Source organism: Nelumbo nucifera, chromosome 1 (genome assembly GCF_055504915.1).
Source record: "Nelumbo nucifera cultivar China Antique chromosome 1, China Antique-T2T, whole genome shotgun sequence".
In the NCBI taxonomy this organism is placed as follows: domain Eukaryota; kingdom Viridiplantae; phylum Streptophyta; class Magnoliopsida; order Proteales; family Nelumbonaceae; genus Nelumbo; species Nelumbo nucifera.
The window spans coordinates 216,166,351-216,179,376 of NC_142649.1; the positions used below are offsets into that span (position 1 = coordinate 216,166,351).

At 41.5% G+C, this 13,026-nt stretch overlaps 1 protein-coding gene across 1 annotated transcript; it reads right to left on the bottom strand.

The window, feature by feature from the left end:
- Positions 1-10,152: 10,152 nt before the first annotated feature.
- Positions 10,153-13,026, bottom strand: LOC104585768 (basic helix-loop-helix (bHLH) DNA-binding superfamily protein). The gene is made up of 4 exons (XM_010242745.3): positions 12,497-13,026; positions 11,468-12,139; positions 10,734-11,138; positions 10,153-10,540 (listed from the first exon to the last, which is right to left on the bottom strand). Exons 1-4 carry the CDS (start codon positions 12,527-12,529, stop codon positions 10,457-10,459), a joined length of 1,194 nt encoding a protein of 397 aa, XP_010241047.1. The 5' UTR covers positions 12,530-13,026; the 3' UTR covers positions 10,153-10,456.

Below are 13,026 nucleotides of genomic sequence, written 5' to 3' on the forward strand. Positions count from 1 at the left end.
TATCAAAAGTTGGAACCAATTCGTCGACCTGTTTACTACACACTTCGGGATGAGCAAGCAGTGCCCAAAGTCAGCAACTTGTTTGTTGAATGTCATCCAGTGACCTGACGAGAAGCTCCATGACTACATCAAATGATTCAACTTGGAGGAGTTCCTCAACTTGCGTTGGGAGGTCAAGTTGAATCCTCTAGCCTCTATGGAGGAGTTCCTCAACCAAGTGGCCAAGTTTATGAAGGCTGAAGAAGCGCTCGAATCCTGATTGGAGCTTAACGGCAAGTGGAAGAGGTTAGAAGACAAGCCTGGGAGCAGCAAACAACATCGGAGGAGCAAGTCACCAAGGTGCAACAAGTCCCCTTGCAACCATCGCAATAGGTCTCCGTACAGAAGCAACGGGTCCTCGGGTTGGCATTCTTGTACCCCTATCATCCAGAACCGTTATTACACCACATTAAAGGTGAAGAGGGGAGATTTTGATGCAAATCAATCCGAATGAGTACGTCAAATGGCCACCTCGATGAGAGGTGACCTTGCCAATAAGAACCCCAGCAAATATTGCCACTCCCATTGGGACATCGATTACGATACTAAGAATTTTCGTAACCTCAATGACAAGATTGAGGAGCTGATCCACCAAGGTTATTTAAAGCAGTTTATCAAGCTGGAGGGCCGAAGCCGACCCGCCGACCAGCCAAGAGAAGTGCCACAGTCAAGTAGGGACCAGAACAGAGACCAGCCTACTTGGGACCCATCACCAGCAGACAGACCCAACGGTGGCGTTATCAACATGATTACGGGAGGTCCATAATGGTAGAATGCAGCACCTCGATGGGAAATAACTCGGTTTGGAAGCTTGAGCATGAGGACAAGAACCTACCGAAGAGCCCTTGTATGGAGGAAGTGATTTAATTCACCAAGGATGACGCTCGTGGGGTCCAATATCCACACAACGATGCCTTCATAGTCAAGTTAGTCATAAATGACTTCGAAGTAAGTCAACTCTGGAAACTTCGATGACATCATATTCTTGGAGGAGTTCGAGCAGATGGAGCTCAAGAGGAAGGACCTGCAGCCGACTAACGTCCCTTAGTCAGCTTTAGCGGAGAAGTGGTCCAGCCCCTAGGCCGGGTGAGAGTGTCAGTTGTGAGCTCCAGGAAGCACATGGCCGGCTCAAAGGGATGGAGTCGCCACCCATTTTTTAGAGGAATTGGGCCCTCATTTTCGGGTTTGGAAAGATTCGAATTAAGCCTTTGATAGTGACTTCGTCCTTAACCAAGGAAAACACAAGAGATTTTGGGTCCAAAGGATTGGGAGAGGGAAGATATTAAGCACCCCTCTCTCCAAGCTGCTGTAGCAGCCCAAAACAGGAGAAATTCAGGCTCAAATTCTGGAAAAATGCAAATTAACAAGATTGCTCAAAGCTCCTTAAATACGTCAAAAATGTTCCCAACTTCACCTAGAATTGATTTGAGGTGAAGCCTATTACACTCAATTCATTGGTCCAAGTGTTTTAATGGGGTTAAGTAAGGAGTTGACGTCAGTCCCCACCCACTTAAGATCCTAGGTTGGACAGCTAATGTTGTGGTTCAATCTAGTGCGTCAAAAAGGTGTTTTTCTAGTTCAACAGTCAAACGGATGAATCTGGTCATGAAATTTTGCATGCTAGGGTTTTTTTGTTCTTTGAATACAGTGGTGAGGTCTGATAGGACAACTTGGGTCGGGATGATTGAGATATATGGCTGACAAGTTCGGATCAATAAGATTTGCTGAAATAGAATCTTTGTTTAATGAAGGGTCAAATGAGGGAGTTTTGTCATGAAATTTGGTGGGTAGGCATTTTTTAACATCCCGAATCTGATGGAAGTGATGGATATTTGGTCAGAGGTGTAGATTGATTGATTTAGTTCAGACCATGGTCTTAGCTTATGGTTTTTTAATCAACTAGAGGGCCTGGAATGGAATATTGCTTTTTCAACAGTCAAATGGAGGTGTTTGGTCAAAACAGAATCATGTTTTGATGTTGGGTCAAACAAGGGGATTTTGGGATAAAATTTGGTCGGTAGGTATGGATTGGGATTATGAGGCTGTTGGAAGGGTTTGATCATGTTAGATATGTACAAATCACGGGTTTTAGGTTCGAGGAGCGTCGTAGTGTTAACGCATCAAAATGGAATCTCTGATGGATGATTTACTAAATCCAAGAATTTAGGGTTGAAATCTTGTGTGATTGGTTGTTTGAGGATTTTGTCTCACATGATGGAGTTTGATTGGGGATCAAATATGGTGGTGTGGCATAATCAAAGCTATTGAAAGGGCATCACATAGATTTAATAGTGGATTTATGGGTACTTGGGCTAAATTTTGGTTTCTTAGGGTTTTGGCATGTTTCAAAGTGATTGGTGTGGTTTGATCAGGCATCTGGAATGTGGGAGATGGGTCAAAGAAGGGACCGAGCAAAAATCGAGTGCTAACAACTACCCCTCTTTGTTGGAGGTAACAAGTTGTTGAGCAACAAAGAAAAAAGAAGCACCTAAAGGTTTTGTAAGGGACAAGAGGTTAGGGGACAAGAAGTCGTTGATAATTTTTATCTTTGTTGACTGAATTTGATAATTTTTTAATTTGATGATTTGAATATTTGTGGCTTTGGGAAACCTGATTTTGAATTTTATCATCTAATGAATCTTTGTATTTGATGAGTCTTATTCTCGATTTTTGGTAACTTGGATGATTTAATTTAACTCGATTTTTTATATTTGATAACTTTTGTTGATCATTTTAATTTGATAATTTCTAGGTTTGTTATTTAATGAATTTGATTTGATAATTTTGAACTTGATAACTTAGATATTTGATGAATTTGTTATTTGATAACCTAGATGAGTTTGATTATTTGATCTTGTAGCAAAAGGTTCCCCATGGCGTTACGAAAGCCGTCTTTTCTTTGTCCTCCTCTGCCATTTTGATTTGGTTATATCCCGAAAATCCATCCATGAAAGAGAACATTTCATGTCCTACCGTGTCGTCAACAAGAATGCCAATGTTTGGTAAGGGGAAATCATCCTTGGGGCTTGCTCTATTTAAATTCCGAAAATCCACACACATCCTGACTTTCCCATCCTTTTTAGGCACTGGTACAATGTTAGCTAACCACTCAGGATAGGTTGCCACTTCTAAAAATCCCACTTCGAATTGCTTCTTAACCTCTTCTTGAATTTTCAAAGACTACTTTGGATGGAGCTTCCTGAGCTTTTGCTTAACTGGCTTTGCATTGGGATATATGGGAATCTTATGTACCACTAAGTCTGTGTCCAATCCTGGCATGTCTTTGTAGGACCATGCAAACATATCCCTAAATTCTTTCAATAATTTTATCAAGTCAAGTCTCTGCTTTGGGATTAAATGGCTCCCAATTTTTACCATCTTTGGATCATCATTAGTAACAAGATTAACTTCTTTTGAGTCAGCTTCTGGTCTTCTTTCCTCTTTTTGTTCAATCCGATCCAGGATATTTTGAGGGATCTCCTCCTTAGGAGGTTCCTCCTCTATCCCATCAGAGCAAAGTCTCACTCAAGGTCGAAGTCATAGGCTTGTGAGATGGGTTCATATTCCTGTAAAGATCAAAAGGAGGAATAAACATGGGAATTGGAACTGGACAAAAAGGAGATATTTCAAAAAAAAAGCGGTCAGGCCCAGGCTATGAACCAAGGCTGCCTACGTAGTACATACCCTTTTGAGGGGGATCTAGCCAATCGTAGTTCAACCAAAAGGATTTTCATTTCATTTGGATCAACGTAGTACAAAAACTACTTTTGGAACTAAGACATAGGGTAGAAAGCATTGACCCCCTAGTCTGAGAAATACAACTTAACAAACCTTAAGAGAAGAGGCCTCTAAGCCCAGGGTAGTTGGAGAATAACCTTATTCATGTTGTAATTCATGACAAACTAATTGAATGAGGGAGGCAGAGAGTTTAGGACGACATTAGTCTTAGTCTCATCATCGAGCTAGGATCCAAGAGCCTCCAATTCATTTATATACCCCATCATCCGCATGACGTGGTCATGGACTGGCTGGTCTCGGTCATCCTCGTAGTCATCAACAACTTAAGGACCTTTTGTCTGGTAGAACGATTCTGCTCCTCATACATAGTCTTTAGACTATCCAGAATGTCTTTGCAGACTTTGATCTTATCGAATTGTCTCTGGATTGCATTGTCTAAAGATGCTACAATGTAACACTTGGAAAGAGAATTTTTCTCTTCCCATTCTTGATATTCCCTCCTACGTGCTTCAGAAGCCCTATCACCCGGACGTTCCAGAGTTGGGTTCTTGATCGACCTGACCCATCATCTTGATCGAACTCCAGGCGCACAGAGGCCATTAGCATCTAGAACAGCTTGAATCCCTGATGAAAAGCATTGGACCCGAACTCCTCCCTTTCCTTCAAGAATTCGGGCAAAGTCTTGAATTCTTCAACTACAAGAACCTTGGCAACATGGACGTTGTTGAGAAACTTTGATTGTTGCTCGGTGAGCTCGACTTCTTTCTCTTGCAACTTCTGGTCCATTAGCTCGAACTCCTCACTTAGCTTCCTAACCTCCTTCGTCAAGTCTACAGTGCAACTCCACTCCTCCAAGAACTCGTCCTTCAGGTTGCTGACGTGATGGATAACCCACTCAATTCAAGACCTATACTCCACCACTTCCTCCTCGGCAGATTGGACCCTCGCTAAATTTCCCTTAGCCTTTCCCAACAAGGAGTGCACCAAAGTGTTCGCCTACAAAAGACAAAAAGGGAAATAAGTCATACCACCATGAGGCAATGCATAAGCTTTCCCCCAAGCTCATTGGGACTTGATTCGCGAAGCCTCATGACCTCTTCATGAAATACAACCCACTTGCTCTTCACTAGGGCAGTCTTGAAATCCATGATGGTGTGCCTCTCCTAGGGATCAATCTCGGCATTTGAACTACCGGTCGCCTTGATCTCAGGTGGTGGAAGGGGCTCCTCAGATGTACGGGTGGCCTCAGGCTCTAGCAAGGTCCTTTCTGGCTGGTTTCCCTCGACCAAGTCAACAACTGGCATGGCCTCAGTAACACTTCACATGGTAGTCTCTAGAGCAGTGACCTGAGGTGCCTCTTGGTGAGCCACCTTCTTCTTCCTCTTCATGGCCTGGAATAGCCCAGAAGTTGGCATGCTTGACATGTTTCTTGCATGAGAAATCTAAGGGTGAGCCGAATTGTAAAAAAAAAAAGGAAGAAAGTAAATAAGGAAAAGAAATGCCCAAGCATGAAACGACGACCTACTCGGAGGACTCAACCCAACCTGGATCAACTTCTCCTTGGCCAAGTATTCACTCAGCATTTACTTCGAGTCCATTAGGACCTGCACTCTTTCCTACATCCGCTTCCTCCTCAGTGTCCCTCATTCCCTTTCTCCAGGTCATCAAGAACGGCCATCTGCTACCTAGGTCAAGGAAGAAATGGTTCCTCTTCCAAGCTGGTACCTTGGAGGGGAAGCCATTTAGTAGCTTACACCCAGGGCACTAGGACAAGTAATAACTGTATATCCCAGGGGTACTAGAGGGGTTTTTTCTTTATATGGCATATGCCAACAAAGGTCTTAACATCTAGGGGAAGCCGACGTGGTGATAGAAGGAGATGGTGCCGACCAGCATCCTAATGGAATCGGGATGAAGCTGACCTAAGCTAATGTTATAGTAGTTTATCACCTCAGGAATAAGTGGATGAAGGGGAACCGAAAACCCGCTTTCAGAGCCTCCTCGAAGACAACGACCTCGTCTTCCTCGTGCTCCCACGGGTACTGCCCAAGGGGAAGGGAATATCCAAATGGATTCGGATTCCTATATTGAGTTGCGAGCTCGTAGACGTTCTCAACAGAGAGCTCAGTGGGACCGAACTGGTCTGGTGCTTTAACCCTATGGGAAGACGAAGCCCTCTTATGAGAACCTCGTAGGTCTTGAGCCGAGGTTCCTTCCTTGGCTTGGAAGGACAAACCCCTCTCTTCCCCGGACTCACTATCAGACATTATGAATAAAGTAGAACTAAGGGAGATGACTCACCTAGGACGAGTAAACTGACCTTTCCGACAACTTCGACAACGCCGAGCTCCACCATCTCACCCGAACTCCAAAGATAGGGACAAGAGAAATAGGCCCCTGAGCATCCTTTTTATAGACGAATGAACCAAACTATGGACGGTTGAGATCAGTTGGGTCCAACGGTTTGCAAGGGTGTGATGGTTCATATTCCAAGGTGAAATCAGTTTAGCACATTTTTTATGTCTACGTGACGTAATGATTGTGTGGCATCTGCGCATCCCCGATACGTTACCTTGTGCCTAGGCTGGACCTCGAACCAATCAGATCCCGAGCCATTGGCTAGACCACAAATGAGGACGAAAATCAGACCAAATCACCTTGGGTTAAGACTACTCCCTCACCGGACTGGTCATACCAAACTTTGGAGTGGGGGGCAATTGATGAGGGGTAATTTGGTCATCTAATGATGTAACGATACGTAGCATTGCAGAATAGCAGAATGACACCTCAACACTATGTTAGTAGACCCTAGGAGAACTTTAGACACTTTACAATTGCATCGGCGACCTCGACACCACCTTGGTAGGCCGGACTATGAATAGTTAGACAAGACCTCAGGTCAGCGTAAGAGGCAACTTGCTTCCATTGATTTAACCTATTTCTGGTTAGCGACTACTTGGCGTGCCGAGTGACCTCCCCCTTAAGTAGGCTATCGCCTCCGACTTCCTTGGGATTACGACGCCACGTAGGAAGAGCTAGTTATCACCCTGCCCACTTCGGGCGGGATGGGATAGACATTACCTACTTACATAGAGTCCACTTCCATGCGTGAAACCACCTCCAAACCACACGGGCCGGAGATCCTAAACGTGTTTTGTGAGGCTCACGACAACTCGCCTATATGAGGACCTCACCTCCAACCTCATAAGGTACACACAATTTAGCACTCAAGCTCTCTAGCTCTCTCTTGCTTTCTAGCTCTTAAAAAACTCCAGTTTGTTGACTTAAGCATCAGAGTGCCCACAACAGTTAAAGTAGCCCGGGTACTTTGATCCTCTCTCTTTCTATACAGCTCGACCAAGCGACCTACATAGTCCGACGTCCAAACTATCCTCCAGTTTAGTTATGCATATGACATTGAGTTTTCATGTAATTATAAGAATGTTATTAACATGCAATTACAATATTGCCACAAAATTGTTATTACTCTCATTACTTTTCATTTATTACCCATATATACTTATATATATGTATAATTTAACATATATATATATATATATTAAATAAATTAATATTATACATTATTTTCAATAGGTTTATTATAATCAAGTCGAACCAATGTGTTCAGTTTTGGGTCTAAAATTACAAACCTTATCAGGTTTGGTTCGGTTCTGGGTCCTTAGTAATTCTTGTCAAGTAAGTTCCAGTTTTACTTCGACCCAACTCGTTGACAACCCTATCTCTCTCCACACCCACTATAATACTATTTTTAATTTTTATTAATCTTTATTTTCAAATTTTCATTTATTTTCAATCACTCTCCATGAACTTTTACAAGATAATAAATATTTTTTATATATTTTTTCATTTAATTAATTAATTAATTCTTCTAATTATGTTTTCATCTAGGAAGCCTTGAGTTGGGATTGAAGTATTGGATGAACTTTTAATATTATTTAGAAGATAATAAATGATTTTAATTTTTTTTTTCGTTAATCAATATATTAACCAATTAATTAAGTCTTCTAATTATGTTTCATTTAAGCAAGCCCCAAGTTGGGATTGAAGTATTGGAAACAAACCCAAATTGAAAACTTGTAGGCCTAATGCGCACTCAAGCTCGAGGCTAGGCTTGAACAAAAAACCTAGGCTGAAGACTTGAATTTTCTGTTAGGTGGGCTTATGTTGGTTGGGCCCAAGCTTGACTTGAAAATTTGTGAGCCTAATGAGAGCTCGGGCTAGGTTAAAGTATTGGGCCAAAGCTTGAGCTAAAAATTTGTAGGGCCAAGCGCAAGCCAAGTCTAAATACAAAACTTAGGACTAAGCATAGAATTTTCTAGACAAGACGAGCCTTTTCATCTACATCTCTTTAACGTCTCATTCGAATTCCATGGAACAAAAATAAACTAATATTTTAAAACATTTTCTCTTCTCTCACTCTCTCTCCAAGAATCCAAAATGTATTTATTTAAGATTTTATTAATTATTTTAAAGTTATTAATTATAATTATAAAATTATTTATCTTAAAATTTGAATAATTAATGCAATTTAAGTATTTAATCAATTTAATTAAATTAATAATTAATGAATTTACTATATTTAATCAATTAAATTAAATTACACTAATTTGCTTCATTTACGCAAATGATTAACTTTAAATTTACCTAAATAAATAAAATTGCATATTTAATATATTTGTATTCTTATTAGCCCCTGTGATGCATTGGCACCAGCTAGTATAAGTGAGAGTGAAAGGATTAAATGAAATGATAGCAACGGTACTAATGGTCGAAATGATGGACGGTGGCAGCAATGTTTAGGCACAATGGTGGTAGAGAAAGATCTTGATGCTGATGCATTTCCTTTTTTTTTTATTAATAGTTGGACGATTTTAAGATTGCAGAAATTGTGTTTTAGACAGAAACTAATGGTAGAATTAGATGTCTGATTTGATTAATGAGATCCTTTTTAGCTCCCCACTGGACCCACATCATCATGTTGTTAATGCAAGAAAAAATTAATTTGTTCAAATAAATCAAAAATATTTGACGTTTGGTGGCGGTAAAATTGAGAAGAGGGGGACCATATATAGCAGTGTACAGACATCTGACACCCAACTCATGATATGTCATTCAATGGAGGCCGTTGAGATTCGAAGCCTTATCTAGTCTTTCTCTGCTCCGCTTCCTTTTTTTCACTTTATATTTTATAATAATTTTACATCTGTTTTTTTCTTTTGTTTTTTTTTCTTTGTTTTTTTTCTGAAAACGGGCCAGCCAGCACCCAGCGGGCTGCAGGCAGGGGTAGCCCTCCGCCCAAAATCCTCAGTCCCAGTCCCCAACATGTGAAGATGAAACTCCGATCCCACAAAGAGGATGAATATTTGTCTCATGCTCGTTCCCTCGCTTCTGGACAGTAGTTTGGAGTAAGGTTTAGCTGTTCAGCGCGGGCTGTGGAACCAATGATAAAATTCCACGTCAGTATTAATACATGGGGCTGCATCTTTTACAATACAATAGGGTCTATGAATTTATTATCGGCATGGAAAATAATGCCTTCTTATTTGTTACAGTTGTCTTAGAAAAATTATTGCTCCAAACTATATTTTAGAAATCGAAAAAATATGGTCTAGAGCAAGATCAAATTTGATGTTTTTTTGGGAAAATGTTGGATTGTTACCAGTGATACAATAACGTAACATCAATGTGAATTATTTTGGACATTGGATAATAAGATTAATGTTAAAAACGCTACTATCATTACTGATACCAAACAAAACCTATTTTCTCATAAAAGCCTTATCCAGTACAATTTTTTCTCATAAAACAGTATAATATTCTCAGAACAGCCTATAATAACATTTAATTACGGAAGATGTTCTCAATGCACCATAGGATGTCCTTGATAAACCGGTGTGAATAGCCATGTGTGAGGAGCAGATCCGGTCTTCGAATTCCACTTTTGTGGATTGGTTGGTTAGGAGGTAGAATCATGGAATGATGGTACGGGATCTGCTCCTCACACGGAGGCGCTCACATGCACATCCATCGTGGATTGGGAACATCTCTCGTGAATAATAACGGGAGATGTTCCCAATGCATGGTACGATGTGCGTGTGAGGCGTGAATGAGGCGCCCTGAGTAGCAGATCCGGTCTCTGGAATGGTGGGAGAAGAGATATAGTCGGCCTCTCGATTTCTTTGTTTTCTTGGGAAGACAAAAAGAAGAGAACGTATGATCGTAGACAGCCTTTTACTTTATCGTCATCATTACTATTATTCCGTATTTTCCTGTATTTCTAAAAACAATTAGAAAAAGAAAGAAGACAGCACAAAAAAGGTTGAAAAAGGTCGATCGAGAAAAGTGTCAAATATATAAAAAAAATGAAAGAGTGCTCCCCCGACTTTTATTTTTTTAACCGCTTAGAGATGGAGATGGAGGGGTGAGTGGTCTGTGGTATTATGCAACTTCACAGTAACCACGTCGATGAGTAAACAAATTACAGGTTATAGAGAAATAGAGAGAGACACAGGTGCGTTTGAAGCGGCTAGAGCTAGAGACTAGACACTAGAGTAGTAGAGTGTGTGCGTAAACTGTTCAGTCACCTCGGGCCGAAGTCTCTCGCCTTCTTCGGTTCTTCTCCTGGAAAAATGAAAATATTAATCTTTGACTGACTTGGTCAATGGTCGTTGATGAGGTTGAAAACTTGATGGACGGCTGTTGCAATCTCATCAGCTGATCCTAGCTTGCAGTCATCTTCCATCTACACACTCCAACCAAGAAAAGAAATTGGTTTCAGGGTTTGGGCTAATTGCTGTTTCTACTTTCTAGTTTCTACCACCCCCCAATGGCCATTGATCAGTAAATGAGAATGCATGGCCCAGACCCAACAAAAATTAAAGAAATTAAAATAAAAATAGCACAACGTATATACATTTCAAGTCAAACTATTTGACCTTGAGATTGAAAGAGTACAGAACAGAGCCTTGGGAGGAATGAATGCTAAGGTGTAAGATGGCTAATCTGAGATCTTCTAAAGCAGCAATGGTTTTCAGAAGCTGTCCAGGCCTCCTGGGAGATAAAATTTTCAGGTTCACGTGTGCTTCCATTACTACCACTTCTATATCCGCCACCGTCGATTTGTTCTCCTCTCTCAATTCCTCCTTGCTCTTACCTCTCTCTTCCCAATGCGTCGACCACGGTAACGAGGATTCCCGCTCCCGCCTGCCGGTTTTGTCATTGACGTCGTCGTCTTCCTCTTCCGACTTCTTCATTCTCTTTTGAGCTTGCAGAGATTGTAACAGTTGCTCCAATTCCTTCACAAAGTCGAAGGCACCCCCAATAATCGATGCTTGGTCACCCTTAATTCATTACCATCATTAATCTTAATCAACATATACGTATACAAATATCCATCACATCTAAAATTCATAAGAATTCGACTATGATACCGGAAAACTTACAGCCATTCACTGACCAATCAGCCGGTATTCATCACGATTCACAGGGTGCTTTGGTTGGTCAAAGCTATTCCGATATCATAGACTTTCCAAAAAAAAAATACAGAAGGGCGGGGAAGTTTGAAATATTAAAAGTAAAAAGAATAAGTTCCCGTTAAATGTAAACTTAAGATTAAGATAGATAAAACAAGGTTATGTATAAAATCCATGGATTAAAGGGATCATAATACCCTTTGAATAAATGAAGAAGGCATAAAGGACTTGAGAGCGCTGAGATGGTCGTTCATCTGCTTCCTCCGATTCCGTTCGACGGCAATGTGAGCCATACGTTGATTCTCTACCTCCTCCTTGTTCTTGCTCTGCTTTTCTCGCTTTCTCTTTCTCCTCTCCCGAGTAACTGCGGTGGCAGGCTTGGTAAACCTAGGACAGCTCGAGTTTCCGCCTCTGCACTTCTCCGGTGAATTGTGTTCCCCATTACATGCGGAACTCACCACCACTTCCAGGCACGAAGATGACTGTGGATGATGAGGCGCCTTGGTTTCGGATTTAACTGGCGAATGTGCTTCCGATAAATCGTAGGTGATGCAGCTTTCCTGTTCCAGCGTCTGAACGTGGGATTCCATCTCGATCCAATTGTTTCTCTCCCATGGCTTCTGCCGCTGCTGCTGTTGTAATCTCAGCAGAAGTTGAAAGCTGGATTCCGCAAATGACGGTGTTTCTACGTCTTGTAACATCTGAAGAAACGGCATTTTGAGTTCTAATCTTGGCATTGCCAAGGTTTGTCGCTCTTGCTCCAATCTCAGGTTCTCGAGGCTGATGGACGATGGTCCGCAAGTAATATGTAAAGCATCTACTCCCTGTTCTAAGAGTTCCGCGTTCAAATGTTCTCCAACTCCAAGCAACTATCAAAGAAAGAAGCGGCAAGAAAAGATGAAGAAAGAATAAAAGATGAGAGAAATTTACAACTGGGTTTTCCATGAAAGCTTAAACAATGCAAGACAGAGTCCCTTCAAACAATAGATTGGTCTGTTCAGTCTGAACAGAGGAAAAAGAACAGGAACAGAATAAGAATATATGGTGTTGCAGATAGCAGAAGGGATTAGGGACGGTGGTTTCATTATGTAATATGTAACAAAAGGATATGGCATTGCATTGAATGCAAAGCTTGGTAAGAAGTTAATGCAATCCCTTCCTGAAATGGGGATTTCAAAGGAGAAGGGAGAATAACTAAAAAAAGGGTAAGATTTGAGCTAACTTACACAGGGATTGATGGGTTCTTGGAGCTCCTCCATTACAGCGGAGTTGTTGTTGGTAAGTTTGTACTATAGCAGGATTATAGTTTTCCTCCAGTGCCTTTAATTCTCTCCTACAGACTAATATTCGACAATGCAACTAGGGGAAGAGCGGAGAGTAGTAATAAATGTCGCCGCGGATTGACAGAGCAAGATCCATGACAAGAATAAAGTGCACAATATATTCCGCTGTTTCTGATGCTATAGACACTCCCACGAAGGAAACATATTAAATGCCTTGGGGATGGGGGCTTCTCTGTCTCACGCACACTGCAGGGAGAAATAGAGAGAGAGAGAGAGAGAGAGGGATGAAGGTGAGGGTGAGGGAGAAACAGAGGAGGACAGAGGAGGGGGTGCGTGTGGTGAGAGAGAGATGTCTGCTTTGCAAGGTCCCATGCATTATTGGAATGGCAGATTTGTCCAGCAGCGGGGACAGACGGCTGTGGGGACTCTCCAAGCGCACAGCAAGAAGGAAGTGTTGGAGGGGGGTTTGCCTT

Excerpts from the sequence above, each read along its gene's own strand:
- LOC104585768 (XM_010242745.3), bottom strand. The coding sequence starts at position 12,529 with ATGGAGGAGCTCCAAGAACCCATCAATCCCTGT. Across the intron at positions 11,139-11,467 it reads CTTCTTCATTTATTCAAAGG|GGTGACCAAGCATCGATTAT; the intron begins GTATTATGATCC and ends TAATGAATTAAG. Across the intron at positions 10,541-10,733 it reads TGTACTCTTTCAATCTCAAG|ATGGAAGATGACTGCAAGCT; the intron begins GTCAAATAGTTT and ends TGGAGTGTGTAG.